At 47.7% G+C, this 27,961-nt stretch overlaps 1 protein-coding gene across 1 annotated transcript; it reads right to left on the reverse strand.

The window, feature by feature from the left end:
• Nucleotides 1-1,170: 1,170 nt before the first annotated feature.
• On the reverse strand, nucleotides 1,171-27,961 carry WIPF3 (WAS/WASL interacting protein family member 3). The gene is made up of 7 exons (XM_032401857.1): nucleotides 27,633-27,961; nucleotides 25,419-25,550; nucleotides 19,678-20,421; nucleotides 17,421-17,570; nucleotides 16,358-16,459; nucleotides 5,822-5,898; nucleotides 1,171-3,737 (listed from the first exon to the last, which is right to left on the reverse strand). The coding sequence occupies exons 1-7, from the start codon at nucleotides 27,802-27,804 to the stop codon at nucleotides 3,714-3,716; spliced, it is 1,401 nt and encodes a 466-aa protein (XP_032257748.1). The 5' UTR covers nucleotides 27,805-27,961; the 3' UTR covers nucleotides 1,171-3,713.

The following is a 27,961-nucleotide window of genomic DNA, read 5'->3' on the forward strand; positions in this document are numbered from 1 at the left end:
ACTCACTCCTGGAGGTCACAGGTCACAGCCCTGCCCGTGAAGCTGCTTCCTTCAGCCTTGTAGCTACCACCTTTCCCCCCTCTTCACTCCATCAGGGGTGCCTAAAAGTATGGCTCCTTCAGCTCCGCAGTCCATGGCTTTGACCTTCATCATCCCCTTCGTCAGTGATCTTGGGCTACTGCTTTTCTTCTCCACTCTGGCCCTTTTGGTCGTGAAAGAGCTTCTCTCTACCTCTGCTGATGAGAGTGAAGATAAAACAAGTCAGGTCCTTCACTAAATAGGAGGCAAAGTGTGTGGCAGTGAACTTTGAAATTAGTTTCTAGATGAGACTTCCTTCGGGAACACCTATGAAATGTAATTAGTGTTCTCTCCCCGCAGCAGAGCCAGTGGGGTGCGCTCTGAGCCGCTCCGTGGCCATCGCAGTGGAATGCCGGGGGGCAGCCAGTGCGAGCTGTCGGGTGCTCAGCCTGTCATGTACCCTAGAGTGCGGCGTGCGCCCATACCTGCGTCTGTTGGGACCCAAGGGTGAAGGGCTTGTCTAGGGCTTATGTCACTGCATCTTTACCACTACATGCTTAGGTCCATATCTGTGTCCCTGTTTTACACGTGAGGAAACTGAGGCACAGACTGGTTATGTAATTTACATCCCCAGACTTGTAAGAGGCAAAATAGAGAGCCAGATCTCCGTCTGCCCCAAGCCAGCTTACCTCGCGGGTGATCCTCATTTCCCCTGCACCACATACCAAAGAGGCCACTTGAAAATACTACAATGGAGAGCGAGAGGACACCGCCTCATATAGATGTTTTGAGGGGTTTGCTAAGTTGGGGCAGGTGATCACTGCACTTCAGGTCGAAAGCTGTTTGTTTCATTTTAACACAAATTAGAGGCATTCTATAAGCAATACTCTGTTTTCTATGAATAGAAAAATATAGTTGTGTTTTTTTTTTTTTTTTAAGAAAATGCATTTGAGAAAGATTTTCCTTTGGTGGTTTTTCCCAAATACCCATCAGTTCAGTTTAGCTACAAAAACTAGGAAAACATTATTATTTTTTTTTTTAGATTTATTTATTTGAGAGAGTAAGTGAGAGAGAACACAAGCAGGGGAAGGGGAAGGAGGGGGGAAAAGCAGACTCCCCGCTGAGCAAGGAGCTCAATCCCAGGACCCCGGGATCATGACCTGAGCCAAAGGCAGCCGCTTAAAACTGACTGAGCCACCCAGGCGCCCCAAAGCTAGAAAAACATTATGTAGGTTAGTTAGTAATGTCAGCTCAGAAAAGAAAGGCCCCATTTTGAACACAGCGTCACAGCACGCGTTGGGTCCCGTGTGAGTATCCTTTGTGTCCCATCATTCTTAGAAGCCCGTCTAACCCTGAAAAATGGCTGGCTGGCTTCGGCACCGGTGACCCTCGACGGGTTTTTACAAGGACACGGGCAGAAGCATTTCCACTTATTAAAGTTTATTAGATACAAAGAAATGAGTCTGCAGAGGGCACATCAATAAATATAAAATACATATGAAACACGGGGGAGCCACAGACGGCGTCGGTGAGAACACTCGAGAGCGGTACGAGCGCTGGAACTCGATGCATCTGTGGGAGTTTATGGTCAAGGGGCTAACGGTCTGTCCTGCCAGAGGCGGGCGCCGCCGGAGTTCCGAGGGCGTGAATTCAGTGACAGGTCTCGAGGAGAGATGGGAGGCCAGATTCCTGAGATTTCTAACCTAGTTGCAATTCTTGGTTTCTGCTCATCCCTTCCCTCTGTCCTTGATAGGTTTTATTTTTAATTTCTATCCCAGCGGTGCGGAATGTGAGTGCATCAACACCTCATTGGGGCGGCCAGCCTCCTCTGAAGGTGGATTTGCCTTTGTCTTGGGCCTTCTTCATCATGATAATTAAAGCCCTTGTAATTATTTGCCTACAACTGGGAAGGAGATGGAGCGGATCCCGTTATAATAAAAAAATCCTGACCTTTTGGAAACCTTCCAGAACCAATAAAACAAATCAGCTATGCTCAGAGCTGATGACCTGCAAAGCTGCTTTTCCAATTGATTTAGCAGTGATAATTTGGGATGATTGATTCCCCAGAGAAGGGCACTTGACCTTGCTCAGTGGCTCCTCTCCAGAATGACAAAGCATGACAGTAATGTGGGATGCCATCCTCGTCTTTACTCTGGACAGCAGCTAAGTGTGTGCAGTCACGTTTCCCCAACCCCTCCTAACCGGCTGTTTTGGATGGCTTGGTCCGGGCACGGTGTCCTTCACGTCTGAGCACATGAGTGCGTTGTTCCAAAGGACACTTGTTTTTCCACTGCTCTTCTCGCCACCTCCCCGCCCCCCCCCCCCCAGCCTATTTCCTTTAATCTCCACCTATTTTGAGCACAGACCCGGGGGCAGTCTGTTTCCTTCTATTTTCTCTCCTTCCTCTCTTACAGCTTCCCCTCCAAGAAAGGGGAGCATTTGGGGTCAGGTGCAAGCAAACACACACTCCCATTTCCTTGCCAGCTCCAGAAAAAGGGTGTGAGAATAGTAGCCAGAGCCCTTCCCGACCAGTTCCATATTCAGCGGGGGCTGGCCCTGGGCACTTCTCCCTGACAGAGAAGTGCGCCCCCCACAGGGAAGGTGGAGCTCTCAGACCCCTCAGGTCCTCTTTAGTTTAGAAGGGAGCTAGGTTCGCCTGGCGGGTGCTTCCAGGGTTCCTAAGGGTAGGAGTGAGGCACCAGGTAGGTGAGGCAGATACTTGCTAATAGGCTTCGGTCTACACTTCCTCGTGTCATATTTACTGTGAAAATCCTGCTCTCCGGGAGGAAAAAAAACAACCCATCTCTGAGATAGAATATGTAATTGACTATAATAATGAGTTACGGATGTTTCAAAAAGTACCCGAATCTCAAGAATCTCGCCTTACCCTGGCTGCCAGGATGGAGTTGGGAAGTTAGGCGGGATGGGAGGAAAGCCACGGGCACGTGGGCACCAGGGGCACTGTAAACAGGAAGGACATTGGCTACTTGTAGGAGCATTCAGTTACAAAAGGGCCCTGTGGTTGGCATCGGAGGGGCTGAGCCCACTGTTGCCTTTCTTTTGCGTCATATTTACATTAGGCAGCAAAAATAAAATAAAATAAAATCCCTGTACTGCAAAACAGAAGCGAGACATGACATCTCGTTCACTGGAGGCTGTGTGGCATTGTCTGGGTGTGGGGACACACTACTGTCTCTGAGCTGCATCGTTTATAAGGCATTATTTGGTTTGATTTTGCAGTGTGCGTGATGAGAATATAGAATCATGCCAGTAAGAAGCGGCTGTGGGTACTCTGACTTTGGGACTACTTGCAAACGAAGGAATCTTCTCAAAATGTTTCAGAATCTAGGAAGGGCCAGCCCGCACGCATTATGTACAGTCATGGAATGGACACCATGGGGTGGGGACAGAGCTCTATCTGTACTGACGGATGAACGCCAAGACGCATCTTCAGAAAATGGAGAAACATAATATGGGTGTGGTTTTTTAAATTATGCAAATAAAAGTCGACGATCATACTGATTTAAAGCCTGTGCAAACCACATATTTACAATAAATAAATGCTCCACTCAGAGCTTATATGTCAACTGAATTACAACTTAAGTATGGCGAGGCCAGACACGTTCTCCTGGGGATGCCCATCTGGCGATATGGGCCCCCAGGTGGCTCACAGGATATTGGCTTCATCTGTCTTCTCACCGGAGTGTCTTTAGAGATAACTGTGGAGAGACAGTAACATTACCAGGGGGGGTTTAGAAGACTCTCCCCACACACACAGACAACCCACGCTGGGACTGGGCACCACAGCCTTCCTGCTATGATTCATACGAGGCTGCCAGGGTCTGAGGGTCCCATCAGATGCAAGGGGCTGATTTTGACCCAGGGGGTTGTAGGTGGAAAAGGGATGTAAGGGGACATATAGTTGATGGCATCTGAAGACCTACCACCACCTTGGAAACATTCATAAGACCAAACACCAGCACTGGACAGAAACTCAAGAAAAACAAAGAACTTGCTGGAGATCCTAAGACAAGGCAAAGGAAAAGAGAAAGGGCCTCAGGCCATCAGATTCCCCCCCCTCCCCAGGACTCCCACCCGTGCACGGATCACTTGGGGCTCTCTCCACTGTAAAAGAAGAGTGCCCCCTGGGGGCAGTTTCTGATGTCTAGAACCCTGTGATCTCTCTGGGAGACTGCTTTTTGTCTCACTGACGTGAAAATGAATTAAGAGGGTGTCCAGCTAGATGTAAAGCTCTTCTTGACTATGGGATGCCCAAGAGAGACTTTACAATCCATCCTCGACTAGACTTTTATAGGCTCCGGTGATTTAGGTATGTGCCTGCCATGAGGCCAAAGACCAGACCTGGCACAATGTTTGACCGTTCTTGCCACGTCTGAAGGGAAGAATGACTCCTGTCCTGGTAATAGGAAAATGCCAGGAAAGCGGAGCTGTATAGGGAAGGAGCGCCGGACAAGAAGTCAGAAGTTGGGGCATGTGACCTTGGGCAAGTTCCTTAATCCCTTGGAGCTCAGTTCTCTTGTCTGAAAAAAAGGTCATTAAAGGTATCGCTCCAGTTTACATCACAGTTACTAAAAGGATCAAATGAGATCACATTTGCAAATGGGCAAAGGGGGTGGTTATCTGAAGTTGCAAGTTATCTGAAGAAATGTAAAGAACTGTATAATGGAGGGACTATTATTTTGATTATCGCTGTATTTTCCTGACCACAAGAGTAACATATTCACTATAGGAAATTCAAAAATTGCAGAAATGCACTAGGAAGAAAGTAAAAAAATCAATTCTCATTTCCCAGAGTGGATGCCTGTTAATTTTGTGTATATTCTCCCTGTTTTCTTTTGCCCTATGCATATATACTTCTCCCTTAACTGCAATCACACAGCCACTTTTGAGCCTGTGATCATCTGAGTGGTTATCACAATTCTTAGCTTAGCCATGGTTAGAAAAGGGGGTGCTTGTCCTCTTGCAAGGAACTCATCCCCAATGTCCAGGGCCTTGTCGCCCTTCTCACGTCCCTTGCTGTGCTGTCCCAGGAGGCTGCAGAAGGGCCCAGTTTAACGGCAGGCCACCCCCTTTGCCACATAGAACTCTGAAACAGGAGGAGGCCAGGACACGACTAAATGCCTGTTTTCAAAGAAACAAAGGGCCTCTAAAGATGAGACCCTGTCGTGGGCAGAGAGAAGTCATCTCGGCCCAGGTTAGGAGACAGTCCATTCAAGCTGCCTTGTGTGAGGAGGGCATTTTTTCAAAGACCGTCTTATCCCACAAGAACCCGTCTGGTTCCCCTCCCAGCTTCCTCCAGCCACCGGGACTTGAAGCGTGACTACATTTGGCCAAAAGAAATGATCGTGCCAATGGGAGCAAAACCCCCACGGGAGCAGTAAGATACCCTGTATTCTGCAGACAAGACAGAACCCTGACCTACATTTGGTACCCATTACACAGTCTTGTCTCAGGCCTCTCCAGCCACCATAACCAGGGAAGAACGAGCGGGGAGGGAGTGGGGTCACCGTTGCAGAAGGACTCCAAAGGGCTTCTGGGCGGCCAACCTTGCTTCTGGATGTGGTGGGGATTCTGGGGGAATCCCCCCCTTCCCTCTTCAGAGTTTGAAACTGTACACGTTTCATTCTAGCTAGAAACAAAGGTCCACCAGATGGCTTTCCCTGAGGACAAAAGAATCTGTGCAAAAGATGTAAAGCTTTAAGGAGAAAGCACACTCTCGGCATTTCTGGCTCCCTGAGGAGAACTCCTGCTTTTACGTTCAGAGACCCGAGGGAGGTGTTACCTGAGAATTTCTGCCTTTGATGTCATCTGAGCTCTGCCCTGCCGCCTCGGCGTGGAGCCAGGGACCAGGTGTACGGCCTGGAAGAAACAGGAAAGATCTCGCCATCTATTGGCCCAGGAACCGCTGTGCGCTTTGCGGGGAAACTCAGACTCCACCAGCGATTAAATCAACAGCAAAGGGACCAAGGGTAACAGGAGCCGGTCAACCTGAAACCTCCAAGCTCCGGGCCGTCGGCTGAGAGTTTCCACCCACTGCTTCCTTGGCCCAGCCTGGATGCAGAGGCATCTCATCCAGTCTGCCGGAAGGGGATCAGGTTATTATAAAGGCCTGTCATCTACATGCATGTGACAGCTTCTTAGCTCAGAACAACCCACCATCTCCAGACTCGCTCATTTGTCCAGTACCCCAATGGTGCCAAGCACCATGCCAGGGTTGGTTTAAAAAGGGAGTAAAAGGTAATTATATGCTGAATAAATCACGCTCTGTTCTAGGAGCTTGAATTCATTCTTGAGTTCATTCTCTAAAATGTATTTTGCTTAACTATTACCCAAGTTCCATATAAATATATTCTCACAATTAAGGGTTCAAAGAATATAGAAGAAGACAATAGGAAATAAAAACCCAAAACAACCTCAAGTGCCTTGTCTTCGCCTAATCCCAGTTTCTATCCCAGAGTCACCAGTACTTGAAGCTTGTTTATCCCTCCAGACTTTTTTTTTTTTCCTGGCATTTACTTATACGTGCGTGTATATGCGTCTATGTGGTTTGGTTGGTTTAGCCAATTTTTAAATCCACATTCCCAGGCATTCCAGAACTTTTCCTGTGGGTCAGGTATTCTGAATGGTGTCCCTTGTGGGTGGACACCATTGCAGTACAAGGCTTTTCCGTCCTGCCTCTGTCACGGACCGGGAATTAAAGAACCACGTCCCAAAGCCCTCCAGACAATCCAGGCTGCTGTGTTCCTTACAGAGCAGCATGAAAAGCAGAACGACTCATCTCTGATCATTTACGATAGTGTAAGTTGATAATACCCTGTGTTCAACAAAAGTATTTAGGAACTCTATATGACAGATTATGAAGTGGCCGTTTGAATGTTTACAAAACAAAATAATTTGGGGTGATGTCTGAAACTTAGGAGAAAAAAGCAGGCTAGAAATTGTATAAATAGGATGACCTCAAATACTTAAAAAAATGGAAATAATATATTGAATGGATTCCTCCTGGATTTATTGTTTTTTTTTTTTTTTTAAGTCTCTTAAAAATACGTTGTACAATGAACATGTAAGTCATCTTAAGAATCTGTTATGGTAAGATATAGCTTTTAAAATGAACTAGTACATAGAAGGGTCTCTACAACTTATAAAACATTAATCCAGTGGACACTGAAATTTTCATTAAAATACTTTTTTGGGCAAATAACATAGGGAGTGCTAGATTTTTAGCCAGTTTATTAACTAAGTTAAAAGTAGAAAGACATGGGGGAGCCTGGGTGGCTCAATTGGTTAAGCGTCTGCCTTCAGCTCAGGTCATGATCTCAGGGTCCTGGGATTGAGCCCCACATCGGGCTCCCTGCTCAGCAGGAAGTCTGCTTCTCCCTCTGCCCCTCACCCCACTCGTGCTCTCTCTCTCTGTCTGTCAAATAAATAAAATCTTTTTTTTAAAAAAAGTAAAAAGACACTGATATACAGCCCCTGACTTAATGCCATGCCGCAGTACGGCCTTGAAATTACTTCTTAGATGTAAGAAACTCCAGTCTACTACAGAAAAGCCTTCCTTTAGGCCAGGGTTTCTTAACTTGGCTCTACTGACATTGTGGGCTAGCTGACTCTTGGTTGTGGGGCGGGCCGAGTGCCGCAGGCTGTGGGACAGCATCCCTGCTCTCTAGCCACCGGATGCCAGGAGGACCTCCCCCAGCCCCCAGAGCATCTGTAACAACAAAAAAATGTCTCCAGACATGGCCGGGGACGGGGGTGCGCAAAATCCTCCCTTTGGAGAACCACTGGGTGATAAGACAGGTTTCTCTGTAGGGAAGTGGTGCGTGCTAGTTTTCATAAATACAACTGGAAATAACAGCAGGGCTGACGGAGAATCAATTTCTTCATAAAACAGTAAAATTTCGCATCTTACTATAAAAGAAATTTCACTGCTGCTAGAAGTGGGTGGCCAGGGGTTAGGGTTACTCAGAGTGCTTCTTTCTTTTTTTTTTTAAGATTTTATTTATTTATTTGACAGAGAGCACAAGCAGGGGCAGTGGGCAAGGAAGAGGGAGAAGCAGGCTCTCTGCTGAGCAGGGACCCTGACGCGGAACTCGATCCCAGGACCCTGAGATTGTGACCTGAGTTGAAGGCAGACGCTTAACCAATTGAGCCCCCCAGGCGTCCCCTTTTAATACAAATACTGCCTTAGGGGATATTTTTCCCCCCAGCAATGAGATGTCACTAGAATCAGTAGAATTCAAAAAAGAGCTCTTCTGCTGAAACAGTCCTTTACACGGGCTGTGTTTCCGGAGAAGAGTGTTTCAGGTTCACTAAAACACTGGTTTTCAAACTTTTGGCCAACACCAATCTGTACTACGAAATACCGTTTACTTCCCTACCCGCTCCCACGCGCCTAGGTCCCTCAGAGCAGCCCGAGTGACCCCAGCTGCGGCCTCTGGCACACGGATGGCCCGGCCGCCCCAGTGCCGAACTGAGCAGCCGGATATGAAAGCCTTCTCTGAACTGCGGGGCTTAGAGAAGAAAGTCTGTGCTGGGACTGAAGGAGCAGAGGCTGGAGGGCCAAGCCGGCTTCCAACTTTATTTTTTGTCATTTGTAAATCAAGCCAGCCCGTGCCTTTATCCAGGCACAGAGATACTTTCATGTCAGAGGAAAAAACGAATCCATCCTGTAGCCGACCACCAGGAGGACAGACACTGCAGGACGTGGAGGAGGGCCGGAGAGGATTCACAGACGTGGCTGGCCATTCAAGCCGGGTCTCTCTGAAAGCCTCCCACAAGTCCTGCCAGCCTTGCAGCGCGACTCCTGTGGGCTGGGGACATGGGTTAGCACAAACTGAACTCCTAGGAGAAGCAGATCTTTTAAAAATCTAAATTCAATTAGCCAACATATAGTACATCATTAGTTTCCGAAGCAGTGTTCAATAATTCATCAGTTGCGTGTAACACCCAGTGCTCATCACAGCACGTGCCCTCCTTAATGCCCATCACCTGGTTACCCCATCCCCAACCCCCCTCCCTTCTAAAACCCTCAGTTTGTTTCCCGGAGTCCAGAGTCCCTCACGGTTTGTCTCCCTCTCTGCTTTCTTCCCATACAGTTTTCCCTCCCTTCCCCTATGATCCTCTGTGCTATGTCTTATATTCCACATATGAGTGAAACCATATGATAATTGACTTTCTCTGATTGACTTATTTCACTGAGCATAATACCCTCCCGAGCCCCCCCCCCCCCCCCCCGCCACCAGCTGTGACCAGGGGCGGCCACCCTATTTCTGCCCCGGTTTCTTCAGCTATATATGAAGGAGTTGGGTGGGACGACCTCAAAGAACCCTTCCGTTCTAACGTGGGGAATGTCTCACAGTCCCTAACCAAAGGAAATGACAGGTTTCACTGGAACTTATAATTCTGGTGTCTGTCAGATCTAGACCTTAGAAAGTACATATGTGGCCTTTCCTCTCCTTCCCCACTGTCATGTCATAGTTGAGGTTGGTATGAGCCTCGCTCACCACTCCTTCTTTCCTGGACCACATCCTGCTTGTAGAGAACTGAGTGGGGTCACCCTGCATACCATGGGGCCACACTTCCCCTCCACACGTGCTCAGACCAGGTGTTGGCCAATCAGAGTCTCCCTCCCAATAGTTAGGAATTTTTAGAATTTTAAAATTAGTTTTAATGATTATTAGAAGTAATATATATTTGCTATAGAAAACCTGAACAAAATGGTGAAGCATAAGGAAAATAAAAATCACCCAGCATTCTACCATTGAGCCCTAACCATTCTGAACACCTTGGCATACGTGCTTCTAGCCTCTTTTCTATTTGGTCAACTTCTCCTTTTCCCTCTCTATCCATTCACAAAATCATTTCTTTATTTAAATTAAATTTCAGTTCTATTTTATGTACTTTTAGTGTACTGGGTGTTTTTGCTTTTACTTCTCAAAGTTGTGTTCACATTTTCTCATGTCGCTGAATATTCAACAACACTATTTTAATGGATGCATAGCAATCTATCTGGTGGCTCTGCCTTAATTTATTTAACCCCTTATTAATGCCTTAATTTATTTAATTGTTGGGGATTTGTGCTATTTTCACATTTTTTATTCTGTAAATGGTTTAGCAATGTATATATGTACAGACATTCCTATCAATTTTTAGAGAAAGAGAGAGAGAGAGAGCACATGCGTGTGCACGAGCTGGGGGGCGGGCAGAGGAAGAGGGAGAGAGAGAATCCCAAGCAGGCTCCACACCCAGCGCATGACCTGAGCCAAAATCAAGAACCAGATGCTCAACAGACTGAGCCACCCAGACACCCTGACATTCTTGTCTATTAATTCAACAAGTATTTATTGAGTGTCTGCGTGCCTGGCCCCTTTCTGGGAGCTAGAGATAGACCAGTGAGTGAAAACTGATGTCATCCCTTCCCTTCTGGGTCTTACACTGTACTGGGGAAATAGACAAGACACAGGCAAATATATAATATGTCAGGAAGTGAAATAAATGCTTTGAAGAAAGTGAGAAAGCAGAATGAAGAGAACAAAAGTGATGGGGCAGGAAGGGCTACTGTTAAATAAAGAGCAGTCAGAGAAGAACTCTCTGATAAAGTGCCATTAGATCAAAGACCCAAAGGATGCAGGGCATGAGTCTCACAGACATCTGGGGAAAGTGTCCCATAGAAGGAATAACAAGTGCAAAGAGCCCAGAGGTGGGAGCATGTTTGGAATGGTCTACAAGCTGTACGTGGTCTATGCTGTTGGAGCAAAATGAGGTTTTGTAGAGAGTGGGGCTGGGTGTGTGAGCACTTCAGGTAGGTCTTATGAGCCATGGTGGGGATTTCTAACTGACACAGAGTGAGACGGGAACTCAGGGGAGGATTTGGAATGGAGGGTGGTCTGACTGGTCTTGGGCTTTAGACAAATCATGGGGCCTGTAGTATGGAGCAGGGAAGCCTGTCAGCAGGTTCCTGCAGCCTCCAGATGAGAAATGACAGTGGTTTCAGCCAGGCTGAGAGTAGCAGAGGAGGTGAGAGAGAGCAGACTGGGGACACATTTCACAGGAGGAGCCCCAAGATTTTTCTGGTAACTTGGATGTGGGAGCAGAAGAGAAAGAAGCCAAAGATGACTCCAAAGTGTTTGGTGTAACAAAAAATGGAGGAGCGGTGAGCACAAAGTGGAAGGAGGAGGAGAGAGAGGGCTGTCAGAAAATCTAAGTGAAGAAGTGCTTCATGGGAGGGAGTGATGGATTCTAGCTAACACCTCTGACCGCTGGCTTTGGCAACATGGAGGTCCCCTGGCAGCCTTGCTAAGGGCTCTTTCCATGGCGTGGTGGGGGGAAAATGTCTGAGAGGACAGGAAGAGAGAAAGTAGACACGGCACTGGCTGTGAGAGGAGCAGAGAAATGGCCCAGGGGCCAGGGTAGGTCAAGGGAGATGATTTATAGACATGACAACACTTTTGCCGGCTCAGAGGAATAAAGGAATAATCTAGAAGGACAGGAATAACGGTAAGAGAGTGGGATGCTGGAAGACAGCTTATGAAGAAGAACGGCTAAGGTAAGTACAGGGCAGAGGTCCTTCCTGCCCTGCTGCCCTCCACAAAGGCAGAGAGAAATGCTCGGCCACTGGCGGAGTCTACGGATTCTCTCGGGCTTGGGATAGCTCATCCTCGGATTTCATGACATGAACCATCCGGTGCTGTTAAAGTGACTGCAGCACTTGCTGGAGAAGTTTCTTTGCTAGTGGAAACAATGGTGGCTAGTTTTGCCGTAAGTGTAAAGTTAACTATTTTAAAATAGGAATTGGACTACAACAAGCTATCACTGCACACCTATTAGGATGGTTACTATCAAAAAACCAGAGAGCAGGGGCGCCTGGGTGGCTCAGTTGGTTAAGCGTCTGCCTTCGGCTCAGGTCATGATCCCAGGGTCCTGGGATCGAGCCCTGCATCAGGCTCCCTGCTTGGCAGAAAGCCTGCTTGTCCCTCTCCCACTCTCCCTGCTTGTGTTCCCTCTCTCGCTGTGTCTTTCTCTGTCAAATAAATAAATAAAATCTTTAAAAACAAAACAAAAAACAGAGAACAACAAGTGTTAGTGATGATGTGGAGAAACCCTTGTGTGCTGCTGATGGGAATGTCAAACAGTGGGAGTGCAACATGGAAAACAGTATGGTGGTTCCTCAAATAATTAGAAATCAAATTATCGTATGATCCAGCAATTCCATGTCTGGGTATATACCCAACAGAACTGAAAGCAGGGACTCAAAGAGATACTTGCGCACCCATGTTCATAGCAGCCTTAGTCACCATAGCCAACGGTGGAAGCAAGCCAGCTGTCCACTGATGGACGAACGGATAGGCACAATGTCATACATACACACAAGGGAATATTACGCAGCCCTAGAAAGGAAGGAAATTCTCACAGATGCTACAAAGTGGATAACCTTGAGGACATTAGGCTAAATGAAAGAAAGCCAGTCCCAAAAAGTCAAATACTATATGATTCCACTTATATGAGGTACCAAGAGTAGTCAAACTCTTAGAGCCAGGAAGTAGAATGGTGGTTGCTATTTCACGGGTTTAATGGGTACAGAGCTTCAGTTCTGCAGGATGAAAGGAGTTCTGGAGACGGGCTGCACAACAGTGTGAATGTACTTAACACTACTGAACTGTACACTTAAACATGGTTAAGATGGAAAATTTCACGTTATGCATTTTTAAACCACAATTAAAACTCTATTTTTAAAGGAGTTGGGATGTAAACAGATTTCTAACCAGCCACTTTCCCACTGAACTGACTGTGATCAGGATCAGGTTTCGCTGGGAACACCAGACTGAAATGTTAAGTTTGGGTGTCTGTCTCTCCTCCCTTTCTCCCCCAAAAGGTGAATTTCTTGAGGCTGTGTCAGGGCATCATTTATCTAAATTTCTCCAGTGGGTAAGGGCCTCAGTAAGTATCTGTCGTCAATATGATGATAACTTCACTCTTTCTTTCATCACTATGTTAATAAATATTTGCAACCTATGCAATTATTCCCAAAGATTCCTACTGAGAGGGTGTTTTTTTCCTACTTTATTGCAGCACAATGCACAATGCACATAACATAAAATCTACCACCAGTAACCTTGAATACATTCACAGTGTTGTGTAGCTATCACCTCTGTCTAATTTCAGAACATATTCATCACCGCAAAAAGAAACCCATACCCATTAGGAGCCACTCCTCATTCTTTACACCCCCAGCCCCTGGCAACTGCTAAATCTTCTTTCTGTCTCTAAGGATTTGCCTGTTTTGGCTACATCATGTAAATGGAATCATACAACATGTGGCCTTTTGTGTCTGCATTCTGTCACACATCGTGATGTTTCCAAGGTTCATCCACGTTGTAGCATGTATCCGTACTTCATTCCCTTTTCTTGTCAAAGAATATTCCCATCGCATGGCTATACATTTTGTTTATCCATTCATCAGTGGATGGACACTGGATGTTTCAACCTTTCGGCTACTGTGTTTATGCATGAGCTCTTTTTGAACCCCCGTTTTCAATTCTTCTGAGTGTATACCCAGGAGCAGAATTGCTGGATCCTATGGTAATTCTACAATTGACTTATTGAGGAACCTAACGCATTTTTAAAACATTAAAAAAATTAGGTAAAATCATCCTATCAAAGAAAGAAAACAGCTAGTACGTTCAGGGTGGAGACAGTGAAGAGAAGAAGTGGAAAGGCCACACATTAGAGTGTTTGTGCTGTGTGTGTGTGAGGAGCAGAGAGAGAAAGCAAGCAAGTGGGAGGAGACAAAGGCAGAACTGCGACAAGACAGCGTGACAACACACTCATCCGACAGAACCAGACCATGAAGATCTCCAGTCTCGGGGAACCAGGTCAATGGGGAGCAGGAGGAAAACTGTAAGAAGAAATGTAATCAGACAGGCATGAACTGTATCAGCCTCACACTAATAGAATTACCAAGGTTCTACCCTACGGCTCACAGGGACGGCAGGAACATGCTAATGTAACTGTGCTCGGAAGCCACAGGAGGATTTTATGCCCTCCAATGCCGCATCAATCTAAAACCACATTTTAGTTTTGAAATCGCAAATACCGTTTCTGGTCTGTAGGATGTCAGTTCACTTAGCAGGTTTTCTTTTTCTTTTCTTTTCTTTTTTAAAAAATTTTTTTTATTTACTTGACAGAGAGAGACACAGCGAGAGAGAAAGAGCACAAGCAGGGGGAGTGGGAGAGGGAGAAGCAGGCTTCCCACTGAGCAGGGAGCCCGATGCGGGGCTCGATCCCAGGAGCCTGGGATCATGGCCTGAGCCGAAGGCAGACGCTTAACGACCGAGCCACCCAGGCGCCCCTTCTTTTCTTTTCTTTTTTTTAAACTGTATCTTCCCGAGGATCAGATTATTTTTGTGTGTGTGGACACTGATTTGACTATTTCTCTGAGATGAGAGGAATAGAGCACAGACTGTCAGCTGTGCTCTCCTGGTGAGCTGTGCGAGGCATGGCCTCTCTTACGTTCTCAGGGAGGAGACTGGGCACCATGGGCTCAAAATGCAGTGAACTTTAGAATTTACTGAGTCTGAAGGTTGAAGGACTGCATAGCACACTACTGAGACAGAAGTGAGATTTTGAAGAATCTGCTTTTCTGGAACGGTTTAGTGTTGAGATCAGCAAAATATGGCCAGCAGACCAAATCCAGCCAGCACCTGTTTTTTGTAAACAAAGTTTTATTGGAAGACAGCCATGCCCATTCATTTATGTATTGTCTATGGCTCCTTTCCAGTCAAAACAGCACAACTGAGTAGTTGTGACCGAGACCATATGGCCCGCAGAGCCTCAAATATGTCCTTTCTGGCCCTATAGAGAAAATGTTTGCTGACCTCTGATTTAGGGTAGGAGTCAGTAACTGAAAAGCCTCCAGGGGCCAGGTGTCACATTCACCTGTTATAGTCTGGGTATAACAGAAAACGGTGGGATTTGTGGCATGAACGTGGCCAATTAACAAACACCTGCTTAGGGAAAGGAACTGAGCCTCGCAGGAGTGCTGACAAGACTGACTCTATCTTTGGCCCTCCATCTCATGCTGCTCCTCTCTCCTTCCTCTCTCTCTCAGTTCAGAGCAGTAGTCTTTACATATTATTTAAAAAGCACACAGGGTCACTTCTCTCTAAATGTGCAACCCCACAGGCCAGCAGAAAAAGACCTGTCCAGACTGATTCCAAGAGGACCTGTGAGCTGAGCAGGGAGAAGGCTTAAGCTCCCTGGTCTGTCCCCAGGAAGCTGAACCCTGGAGGAGGGACTTCGCCAAAGTCCCTCTGAAGGGAAAGGGTCAAAGAGCCCAGTTCATGTTCTTGGGCTATCCCAGGACACGGACGATTTTCCATGCTAGTGCACAGATGTCTGGGATTGGGGGCCTGACTCCTGTTGTTGGGTGGGAAACACCCTTACTCCATGTTGTTGCCTCTGTCCCTGCTTACCAGCTACTGACCAACTGGATTGCTTCAGCGCTGGACCAGAACTGCCTCACGTTAACTAATAGGCAGCTTCGCTGGGTGGTTAACAACCTTGCTTTTCTTTGCTTCCTGTTTTCCTAAAGTACTTGCCTCCTGCCCTTTTGGCCCTGAAGGATACGCCCACCTCTTCTTCCACTCTTAGGGGGCTAAGTAGGTAAGCAGAGTGAAGGCGTCTACTTGGAGGCTGGCCACATGATGAAATTGGGAGAAGTCAGGCTCTCAGCAGCCTGAGATTTTCAGACTTGGCTGGACACTGGAATCAACTGGCAGCTTTCAAAAATACTGCCATGTGGGTCCCTCCCTGCATATTTTGATTTAGTGGGTCTCGGTGCAACCTGCCCTTTGGGATTTTTAAAAGCTCTGTTGGTCATTCTAATGTGTATTCAAGGTTGAGAACCACTGAAGGACATTCTCCACTTCACAGTCTGCCAGGGTTCGGAACTGGGGTTTTTCAGATTCTTCTCTGGTTATTAATACAAAGCTCCTGTATCCCATTTTGCTGTTGTCCTGGGGTGGTTAGCTCCCTTGTCAAAAGCCCTAGGAGGGGAGGGATAGGTGGTAAATCAAGGCACTCAAATCCAAAGCCAAACAATTAACTCTGGAGTTCTGTAAGAAGCTTCTAAATGAATCCTTGGGGCCAGGACAAGTAAGTGTTCAGACACTTCCAGAAGTATGAACAGCACTGTATTCTCCCAGTAGTACGTGAAATCATGACATCATCTTCTAGGCAGCCTGTAGCCAATCAATGCACACTACACACTTAATTCTGGAGGGTCAGGGAAAACCGAGAGGCTTCCCAAGGTGGTACTTACTTCTGGGGATCTTGCTGGGGTAAATCTTCTGGCATGGTTTATATTCATCTGGAGGAGGAAAGTCTTCCACAGTATGAAATGTGAATTTAGATTCAAAGTCATCTGCACACGTGGAAAATAGCAAAATTACTCTGGTTATTGTGATGACCCAAGTTTTGAAAATTTCCAGGAGCACACAGGTTTGCCTGCCCAGTTTTAATGGCTGGGCTATTTCCCCTTAAGATACCCCCATCTACCTCTCAATTTTTACTGCTTAGCTCAGACAAGGGGAATCAGGAAACGTGAACTCAACAGACTCTCCCTATCACCCACCCCACCTTGCTTTGACCAGCATCTTAGGGAAACTTCTGAAGGGAGAAGTGCCACGAGCTATCCAGGGTCCAGAGTCAGAGGTGGGGAATGTGACAGCAATAAGGGACCAGCAGAGTCTCTGTGGCCTGAAGCTAGTCCTGAGCCCCTGGGGAGGGCTTTGTTTGGGAGGGGTGAGCAGATGAAAAGTCCTCAGCTTGGCTGGTGGGAAGGAGCATGGCTTATGTCCAGTGGGGGACCTGGGCTCCCCAAAGCAAACAGGATTTTCCCTGTGCTCCTGATTGCAAGAGGAGACTTGTGGCCTCTTTATGAGCTGAGTCCCTGCTTTGGGTCTGACCCCAGAGAACTTTCCTTCCTATCCCTGTATTTTTGCCCTAACCGTCCCTCTGTCTGGTGGGCCTTCTATTCATCCTTTCACCTTTTCCAGACCACTCTATTCTTTCTATTGTAATCCAATATGCATGGACTTCTCCATGGGGACAGAGACACACACACACATACACAGTTTGAATGTTGATTTTCTTCCGTCTTTCTCATCACAATCAGAAAGTTAGAGAATGAGTCCTGGAACCTTCCAGAAAGCCTCAAGAGAATCCTTATTTAACACAACTTGTAGGATGTTTTGCCCTAGAGTGAGCTCCCTGTTCTTGTAAAGCACGCACCCTGAAATGGTGGGCTGGCATACTCCCTCCAAGGGCCAGGGGAAACCACTCCCTTACCGGCAGCCGGCACAGCACAAGGTGGGCCCACTTACCAATGATACGCAGGCTTCCGTTCCGCAGCTGACCCCCAGGCTGCTGTGTCGGGGTCCAGGCTGGGGCCTGCTGGCTTCTGCTTGAAAGCTCCGTGGTGGGTGATCTCGCAGGGGGTGCTGGGGGTGGATTTAGCTTCCCCCCACTGGTCCCTTATAGAAAAGATGCCAGTGTATTCAGATACAGGAACGGGGACAGCAGATGCTATAACCTCCTGGGAGAGGTGAGGTACTGAGGTCTCTGGATGTCATAGGATCTGGTGGATAAAAGGGCTGCCTCTGGGGCTGAGCTGCTTGGGACTGAATTCCAGCTCTCCCGCTGAGATAATGACAACCTCTTTGTGCCTCTGTTTCCTCGTCTGTAAAACAGTACACACACCTCCTAGGGGTGTTGAGAGGGCTGAATGAGTCAAGTGAAGTGGCATGCGGTAGGGTTCAGTCAATGTGAGCTGCTGTGACAATATGAGCGATGACGGCCACCTTCAGGATCAGAAGGCACAGCCCAAAGAGGGGAACCTCTGCAGAGTCAGGAGAAAGGGGAGGGCTGTCTGTAGGCGAGGCGCACAAGCCGGGGGGCTTGCTCCCGTCCCCGGGGTTCTGCTTACCCGGGTTCCCTGCATTGCAGACCCTCTCTTCTCCCTCCAGTCAGCCTAAATCCACCCCGCCCACCACAAAATGTCCACCATTACAACCTCTTTCTCACCCCCCCCGCCCCCCCGAATCTAAGGCACTGTTTTTCTCACCACCCTGTGAACACTTCAGAATCACAGGCGGCTCACTGGGACAAACGCTGGCCCTTATGGCCACCAGTCCATTGAAGAGAGAATGCCTCGAACCTTATCTCCTGTGACCAGGAGCCTTAAGAATATCCTTGCCCTTTGTACCAGGAATTCCTTTTGAGGAACCTGTCCTTTCAAAATATCCAAAAGGTGGATGACAATTGCTACAAAAGTGTTTCCCGAAATATTAGTCACAATAACAAAAAATAGAATCAATTTAATTCTAGTAATCTGGTAAATGCTGATGATCCTATTAATATGCTTATGAGTAAACTTTAACAACTTGACAAAACTGCTTATAATGTAATATTAAATTAAAACAACATAGAAAATTGTATATTCAAAATAGTAGTAACTTTATAAATCTGTAGATATTTTTGAAAAAAAATGAAATACACCCAAATATGACAGCTTTTATTTCTGGGTGATGTTATTGTAGGTGATGTCAGTTTCTTTCTATTTGCTCTACAGTGAGCTTGTGCTATTTTTAATTTGAGGAAATACATTTAGGAAACCTTCTGCATGAGAAGATTTTCTTAAAGACCAAGGAATATGTGTGCATGTGAGTGTGGATGTGTGTTGGGGTGTGTGTGTGTGGATGTGGTGTTTATGGGCACGTGTGGATGTGTGGGTGTGGATATGTGTGTATGGGCGTATACTTTCCATTTGGAAGGACACCAGAGATGAACGAAGCTTCCCTGTTATGTGGAAATCAGTTATGGGCATGCATGCTCAATCCAAAATCCTCTCTGCTAGGTATGTGAAGGAATTATTCTTAATATTTGGCTCGAAATACAGACCCTTAGTTTTCTTGAGTCAGCACGAGAACGTGCCGGAAAGAAGACAGAAGGCTACTGCAATCTGCCGAGGGCCAGTGCAGACTGTGGCTGGGAGCCAGGCTGTAGTAAGTCAGGCAAAAATTACACCAGACACCTGGTTCTGGAAACAAACTGCACCCACAGCCCCCTCCACTGCAGACAGGAGATTCGGGTGTATGAATGATGAGAGTCAGAATAAATAACCCTTCTCTAGAGCTCAGTGCTGCTAGGCCCTGCTCCAGCAATCACAAGAGGTGGGAAATATTGCTGTCCCCGTTTTACAGATGAGGAGAAGGAAGCACAGAGAGGCTAAGTGATTGCCTAGGGTCACACAGCTAGTAATTGCAAGGTGATCAAAGCCAGAATGCCTGGCCTTCGGTCTGCATGATCTTGGACAAGTCTTTCAGCCTCCCTGCCCCTTGGTTTCCTGTCTCCAACACGAATACAACATCAAGTCCCATACAAGTTTTACTGGGCTCCATGAGGGGCACTGATAGCTCTGTTCTAAAACAAAATCCAAGAGTTAAGACATCTCAAGGTGTTCCCAAGTGGCTCTGCTCTAGGAGCAGGCCTCTGGCTGTGTCCCTAGCACCTTCATAATTACTGGCGAGGGTTGAGTGATCCTCGGATGCGGCCACCCTGGACCAGAAGACTGGTGCTTACCTGGGCCTCGGCCGGGCCTCTTCTTCTGCAGGAATGGCTGGGATCCTGGAGGGGCTGGTGGCACTGGCAAGGCCTGCACGCTGGACTTGGGTGACTGGGCCTGGAGGCTGGGAGACTTGGGGGGCAGCAGGAGGGGGGCTTCGCTGTTGTTGTTAGCTCCTGGCAAAGGAGGCACGGGCACAGAGGACCTCGGGGTACAGGAAGCATAAAGAGAGGGTGGGGGTGGCGGAGGGGGTGGGGCGGGAGGCTCCCGAACATCTTGGGCAGTGAGCCCGGGATACCCACAAGGTGGGAGGAGAGGGAGTGGGGGTGGGATGGGCGGCAGGTGCAAGGGGGCTAGCTGAGGCTTCATGGCCTTGTCACTGAGAACAGAGGCCAGGGGGGGTGGGGGTGGTGTTGCGGGATGGGGTGGGGGTGGAGGGGGAGGGGGCGGTGCAGAGGGGAGAGGGGGTGCAACCCCTGGGGGGTTCCCTTTGGTGGGCGGGCCAGGTGGGGACACCAGCGGAGCTTTGGTGGGGGAGGAAGGGGGCAGGGGTGGGGGTAGGGGTGGAGGAGGTGGGGGCGGGGTGGGAGGCGGTGGGGCAGGCATGCTGGGACGAGGAGGGACTGTCCTAGCGGTGCCATGAGCCTCGGAGGCATTGCCTAGCCTGGGAGATGCAGGAGGGTTAAGTGGGCCACTGAGAGTTTTCGTGGGAAGCCGGGGAGAAGGCGCGCGGGAGCCAGGTGCCTGCCCTGTCTTGCCACCTGGAAGTGAAACAAGTTCTGAGTCAGCTCAGAGGCAGAGGAAGGAGAAACCCAAGTTTGCGGGCAGTGATGACAGACGCCGTCCAGCATGATGTCCGTGAACTGCACGGCGGACGCTCTCATCCTGCAGGTTCACCCGAAGCCTCAGGGGCAGCAGCTCACAGCCCAGGTCAGGCCACCAGACTGTGGTGCAGGACCAGCTTTCCTGTTCCATCCCACCTCTGCCCTCACCTGCCAAGGGCCCAGGAATCTCCCGGCCCAGGGCACTGGGCTGCTCTGACCTCCTTCGCCCTTCCTCATTTCAAGGCCACCCTCACACTTATTCACCACTACCCACTGGGTCAATCCAGTTGGAGACCCAGCCCTCACGTTGTGGTTTGGATCTTCAGGTGTACCAACCGGAAGCTCCTTGCTAGGGAGGTTTTCCTCATTTCCAGCATTACGTGAACATTCATTTTCTGTGTCAAGATCAGAAGATGAATCATTCCTTGTATAAGGTCACTCAGAAGTCAGTGGGAAGACACCCTGCCTTGGGGATCCAGGTCCAATGACCTCGAACCTCCCAGTTCCATGGCCTCTGGAAGTTCCGAATTTCTTTTCCGAAAGACATGCCCATTTCCAACAGGTTCTCTGTCTCCTGGTCTCCTGGCTTCCTTATCCCACAGATCCACGAACCCCAACTTGAAACCAATGCCTCTTTGGAACTCAACAATGGCACACTCCTCACAGCGATCTGTGTTTGGGGTGCTTCACGGAAGACTGGGTGGAGGTGCTCCCTAGGAGGCGCCTCGTCACTCTTTGCACAAAGCCCCTTCACTGTACTGTTACCCCTTGCCCCTTTGTCCCTCTTTCACATGGAGAAGAATGTTCCTCTCCCCGTTTACTAAAGCATGGAAGTTCTGCGATCACTGCTTAAATGTGTCCTTGGAGCATCACTGTCCACCCAGGAGGCATGCTAAAATACCCCTTCCAAACAAATACAGTGCTCTCCCAAATGGAATTCTGGGGAATCTGTCTTTTCCTGTTCTCCCACCCTTATATTTTATTACCCCTCTGAAAACATGTGGAGAACACATGAAAAGATGGTTGCTTCTCCTATCTACAGCTTCCCGGGTGCTGCAGAATAAAAAACACAGCTTTCAAATCAGATTATAAACCCCAGCATCTGGTGGCGGTTCTGCGCTTTTCAGCTGATGAGTCTCTAGCTGTGTTTACCCAACCAGGTGCAAGATCGTACCCCGGAGGACTTGATGCCGAAAGCCAGGCCAATCAAAGTGACGTGTGGCGGAGGGGACGCTGGGGCTGAAACTCAGTGGGCAGGATGGCAGCATCTGGCCTTCCCCAGGCATGGCCCTCATCTGGCTATGAGGTGACAGTTACCTTGGCAGCACTACTCATTGCAAGGCTCAGCTACGGAATGGCTGCTCTTGGGGCAGGGTGGTAATGTCACCATTCCTCTGTGGAGGGTTTTCTTTGGGGCCGTTCCAGAAGAGACAATGTCTTCCACCCTGTCTGACTTGATTCCCCTTGGGGTCAGCTGGCTGACCGTGACCAGGAGGGAAGGCCCCCCACCTGGCCTTTCCAAGGACAGGACCGACCTACCACCTGCAACTCTAATGTTAGACATTTTCTGTGAGGTTTAGGGCGGGTGTCAGGCTCAGAGACTCCTGCCTCCAAGCCTGTTTCCATAGTCCACGAGATGAAGATGGAGGACCAAGGCAGTCCCTAACAAGGCGAGGCCTCCCTATATGCCTACTCGCTCCATGAACTTTAAAGGGCTAACAAGTTTGAGGAGTGGGATCAGCCCCTGAGTAACCACTGCAGACTTTTGAAGTGACTGAGGACACACCATGTACCCAAGACTCAAAAACTCTTAGAATGAGTCAGTTAAAAGTGCAGAAGCTTCTGTTTACTAAGCCGCCAAGCAAATGAGAAGTGGGCAAACCTATTTTTCCTATGACATGAACAGCAGAGGCCAGGTAGGCACAAGTCCTCATTTGGCTTACGCTCATGCCCGCTCCAGGATGCGGCAGAGGGCTGGCAGCACGCGTTCCAGGTGAGACCCACAGACAGAGGAACTAACTGTGTCGAGTGCAGGCCAGGAAGCCCGGTAGCACGGGGCCCGCGGACAGAGCCAAGGGAAGGAAGTGCCAAGGGAAGGGAGGAGGCTTTCCTTCATAACACAAATGCTAACCCTAGAAATCCAAGGAGAAACACAAAAGGAGACCACAAAGCGGGTGGGGAACGGCCAGCCTGAGTGCGTCAAGAGCCTGAGGGTTATCAAAAGATGAAATACGTCTTCTTCCTTTAATCTGTGTAGGTTTCCAGAAGACCTTAGACTGCATGGAAGTCTCATTACACATTCCATAGAACCGAGTAGTGTTACTCATCCTATCTTATTTTATTTTAAAGATTTTATTTATTTATTTATTTATTTGAGAGTGAGAGAGAGAGAGAGGGAGAGAGAATGAACTGGGGGAAGGACAGAATGGGGGAGGGAGAACCAGACTCCCTGCTAAGCGGGGAGCCCTACACCTGGCGATCCCAGGCCAATCCCAGGACCCTGGGATCATGACCTGAGCTGAAGTCACATGCTTAACTGACTGAAGCACCCAGACGCCCCCCATCTTATTTTAATTATCACTCCTTCAGAATGCTAAGCCAGGACGACATTATGACTTTTGAAGACATTTTATGGCTGCATTGCTGTAAAGACAAATATAATCTTTGACTCTAAAAGTTCATGTTTTTTTTTCTGATTTAAAAAGATACCCAAACATTTTCATGGACCGCCAGAAGTACTGTGAGCACTAGCCTCTGTGCTTTCTGGGCCTAATGGCTCTAAGCAACCATGCTACCCACTCCCACATTCCATTCAACAAATATTTACTGAGCACCTACTATGCGTCAGGCATTTTTAAGGCAGTGAGAAAAACATAGTTCCTGCCTTTGCAGAGCTTACATTTAGAGGGAGAAGACAGAAATAAACAAATAAACCAGTAAATATATGTCAGATGGTGGTAAGTAATACAAGGAAACTAAAGGTAGAGGGGATATGGAGTAAGGCAGTGAGGGTGATATTTTATATGGGTTCATGAATAAAGCCTCACTGATAGGTTGATCAGGTGCCCCTTGAGCAGAGACCTGAAGGAAGGGAGAGAATGAGCCACGTGGACACCTGAGGAAGAGTGTTTCCGGTCAAGGGAGCAGTCAGTGCAAGGGCCCTATGGCAGCAACATGCCTGGTGTGTGCACGAACAGCAAGGAGGGCCAGGTGGCTGGAAGGGAGGGTGTGTGCTAGCAAGAGTCAGGTAGGCAACAACATGAGAGAGGTAGCAAAGGCGGAAGTCCTTTTCTCTGAATGACCAGGAAGCTGATGGAAGGAGAGAGAGGACAGCCATGGTCTGTCTTACTCTGACATGGCACCCAGTCCATGCACCTATTTATTGGCTCTGTCCTTGAGCTACCATCCTGTAGCAGGCATCATCAGCCACTGCATTATGGATTTCCATCTCCTCTACAGAAATTAATCCTTGTTTAACAGAGTGGCTCAAGCATCGGACATTTGTGTCCTAGTGTTGACAGATAGGAACGCAGACGAGCTGGCTTCCTTTGGCTGGTCCCTGTTAAAACTGACTGGGGGCTATTTCTCCTACCTGTCCTTCAGTGAAGAGAAACTAGTGGACATTTTATATCACACAGGATGTTTATTTGATACCACTCAGGAATTTTGAAAAAGAAGGTGGCACTGGGAAATGCCAACCCTCTTTGCTAAACCCTTAGCAAAAAAAGAGGAAATGCAATGGCCTCTGAGAAGGTTCAAATTGGATCTCAAAGCATCCTAGAGCTCTTATCTTTGCTGGACTTTATCAGTAGGCGACAGCAGCAAATGCACCCCATTATGTCAAACAGCCACAGAGCCCATTGACAAGGTTAGCAAACCCCATGGCAGAAGATTGTATACCAGCAATGTTCGGGGTTCGATATTCCCTGATTAATGCAATTCTTGGAGTTTATTTCAGCTTGCTGGCTAAAGAGAACAATAATAGGAAAAACCCTCTATTACACATAATTAATATATATTTGCCCAATTTTAATGTGATACTTTCAAAATATCTGATACCCACTAACACACAAATGACTGCAGTAGACTGGCTGAAGAAATGGCCTTGATTATCCACTCACTCCTGATTCCATAATCTTTGAAATGTGATTTTGCCAATCCTCCCATCAAGAAGTGAAGTGTCTTTTCCCACCCTTGTTTCCGAGCTGGTCCTGTGACTTGGACAAGAGGATGTGGTAGGAAGTAATATTGTGCCAACTCCAAGACTAAGCCTTAAGAGACTTTATATACTTCTGTCCTCTCTGTTGGAACCCTGCCACCAACAGCAAAAACAATCCCAAATAGTCTGCTAGACATTGAGAGACCATATGGATGTGTCAGGCCAGTCATCTCCGCTGAGGCACCAAAGATACAAGAAATAAAAGATTAGCAAAAGCCATCTGACCAAGCTGTACGTACCAGAGGGAGCTTAGCTGAGACCACCCTAAATTGCCAACCACAGAACTATAAGCTAGATACATAGTCGTTTAAGGTCCCTAAGTTTTAGGGTATTTTGTTATGTATAATAACGAAATACCCTACTGATAACAATACCCAACTGATAACAATGACTGATACATTACGGTGACATCACTAAGATTTTTCTAAAGTGCTTTATACCTTTTGTCTGTACTTTGCAGTCTGGGCCCCAATCACACCACTGCTAAACACTACACACCGTGGCAAGTCATTCTTCAATTATTACAATGGGATGATTTAAACAGGATGATGATTTATGGTACTTCCAGGGCACGCGCCCAAATCCGAGATCTCCTGCTATACAACTTTTCACTAAAAACGTGTCACAGTCCTCATGGCTCACAAGCATTGCCCAGTTGGTTCGACACATGAAGGAGCGAACGATCACGAGGTAGCCAGTCTGAATTCTCCCTTACCTGCCACATCCCTCTGGCCGGCTGGTCTCAACACAGGAAAGCCACCAGCAAACAGGTCTCCCAGGCTTGGGGGTGTGTTTCCGCCTCGAGAGTTTGTAGACCCTCCTCCTTCTTTGTTGATTCCTTTAGAACCTTTGCAGAGAAGAGGCAAGTAAATGAGGACTTGCGAGCAGAGCTGAGCAGCCCGTTCTGAGCCCGGGGCAGTGATCCAACAGCGCCTGGGGCAGCCTTCCCATCCTCCCACCTCCAGCCTTACCCTTCCAGTGGGCATCTTTCCCAAACCCCTCTGCCTGGTTACCCCGCAGACTCATGTGCTCACGCCTGTCTGCTACTCTCTGGGGACCTACTCAGGAACCGATGACCATCAGTAGCTGAGCACCCTGAAAAGTGACCCAAACAAAGGGACCTAAACGCTGCCATTCCCCAGATGCTTGTGAGGGAACCAGCAGCACCCTTCAAATGAGAACACCCAAACGTTGTAGGTGGAGTGCTGGCCCTATTTTCAACTCGACTGTTGCTGTGGGAGGCTCAGACAGAGAAAACCCACAGATTTAGTTCAGTCGGTAATTGTAACTTCTTGTCCACAGAGTCTGGCCCAGGACTGCAAGCAGGAAGTGAAGGTCTGCAATGATTGGTGCTTTGGCATTTTCCTTCTTAGTCTCCCCAGCATTTACTCCCTACACCCCGCACCCTTCCCTGCATCTTTCCTTCTATAGAAGAGAAAGCTTGTGAAACCCTGGGGGAGAGGTGTCACAATTCTAGCCTTCCAGGTGGGTGTGATGACCAACTCCATTCAATGAGAAGACATTTGGCTTAGACAAGAATTTCTAGCAAGAAATGTTCACAGCCTGAAGCTAACTTGCACAGAGGAATCAGGGCACAGTGCCCACTGGTGGATGAATGCATTTAGATTATTCTGAGTATTAATATATATTACCTATCCACTGGAATGATTAGGGAGTGAGTATTCCAATCAAATGGGTTTATCTGGTAATTGGGCTTAACCAATTAGTGAGTCTAACTGGAAACGAATTTTTATTGCAATTGTTGAAAATATTTCTTAAAATGATTTATCTATCCCTGTATACTAAAATATATAATTACAGATACTAGATACAATTATATTTTTAGGACTGTCTTTGAGAATTACCATCATGTGCATCATTGAAAACTATATGAAGACAGATGACATTGATAAATAGTTCTGCATAGATTATTTCAACCTTCGGCAATCTTGACCAAAAAAAAAAAAAAGCAGGTATTACTACCTCCCCCATTTTGTAGATGAGCGGACTGAATCTCTGAGAAATTCCCAGATGCGCCTGGTAGCAGACTCGGGACTCAGCCTGGGTCATGTGACCCAAGCACAGGGCCCCTCTTACTCTGTACGTAGAAAGCTGCAGTCATGGGATCCTATGAGAGAATTCTGAATACATCTTTTTTCCTAGCGAACACAAAAATTTGGCATACTTTAATGTTGAGACTTTAATTTTTCTCTCTTTGAGGACTAGGTGGATGCAGGGTAAGCGATCTTTAGAAGGTATCTCACCGTGGATGAACACAGAGTGGAATATCCAGACGATGGAATATTAGTCAGCAATAAGGAGTAAAGACCTGTAGTGTGTACTACAGCATGGATGAACTCTGAAAACATTATGCTAAGTGAAGGAGCCAGTCACAAAAGGCCACATATTGTATGATTCCGTTCACATGAATATGCCCAAGAGGCAAACCCACAGAGACCAGCTGCCAGGGACTGGGGGAGGGGCGGAATGGGGAGTGACATGTAATGGGCGTGGGGTCTCCTTCTGGGGTGACGAAAATGTTCTGAAACTAGACCGAGGTGATGGTTGCAACCACACTGTGAATGTACAAATGCCACTGAAATGGACACTTTAAATGGCTAAAATGGTGAATTTTATATTATGTGTATTTTATCACAATGTAAAAAAAGTATCCCACCATGTTTTTGCTTGTTTGTTTGTTTAGCATTCGAACAGTGGTAGAAGATATGCTCTAAACCATCTGTAGACCTGGAAAGGAGCTCTGACTCTCTCACTCACGTGGCCCATACATCGTGCAAGTTTGCGAAGGCCCAAAGTGCGTCCTGGGTAACTAGTGTTGCCCCTGCCCTGAGCAAGCCAGTGGTGCCCGGCTGAGCCCCACATGGCCTGCCCCTGACTCACGGCAGGCCCGGCCCAGCTGCTCACTTACTCTCAATCTGTGGGGCACTGCGGTCATTGATCTGGGTGACTTTCCGTAGGCGAGTTCCTTGCTGGATATCAGCCAACAGTGCACTCCGACCTTTGGGGTCTGCCTTTCTCAAGCTGGAAACGTCTGTACCTACCTGTAAGGGAACAAGAGGGATTTGAGTATAACCACACATAGTATCATAATCTCCTGTTTGCTAGTACAACTTCCTTGTGTCCCACTCCCTTCTGCCTATGCAAGTCTTTCAATCTGTACAGCTCCTGGGGGCTCTTTTCTATCTGTTAGATGGGCTTTCTATCTCTTTTCTCTGTTAGATGGGCTGCTGCCCGATT

Source organism: Phoca vitulina, unplaced genomic scaffold, assembly GCF_004348235.1.
Source record: "Phoca vitulina isolate PV1807 unplaced genomic scaffold, GSC_HSeal_1.0 scaffold4, whole genome shotgun sequence".
Taxonomy (NCBI): Eukaryota; Metazoa; Chordata; class Mammalia; order Carnivora; family Phocidae; genus Phoca; species Phoca vitulina.

What these genes read in the sequence shown, in the direction of transcription:
- WIPF3 (XM_032401857.1), bottom strand. Translation starts at nt 27,804, where the DNA reads ATGTGTGGTTATACTCAAATCCCTCTTGTTCCCTTACAGGTAGGTACA. An exon ending in CGGCCAGAGGGATGTGGCAG is followed by an intron (nt 20,422 to 25,418) that starts GTAAGGGAGAAT and finishes TTTCACTTCCAG; the next exon opens with GTGGCAAGACAGGGCAGGCA. An exon ending in GAGGCCCGGCCGAGGCCCAG is followed by an intron (nt 17,571 to 19,677) that starts GTAAGCACCAGT and finishes CTTTTCTATAAG; the next exon opens with GGACCAGTGGGGGGAAGCTA.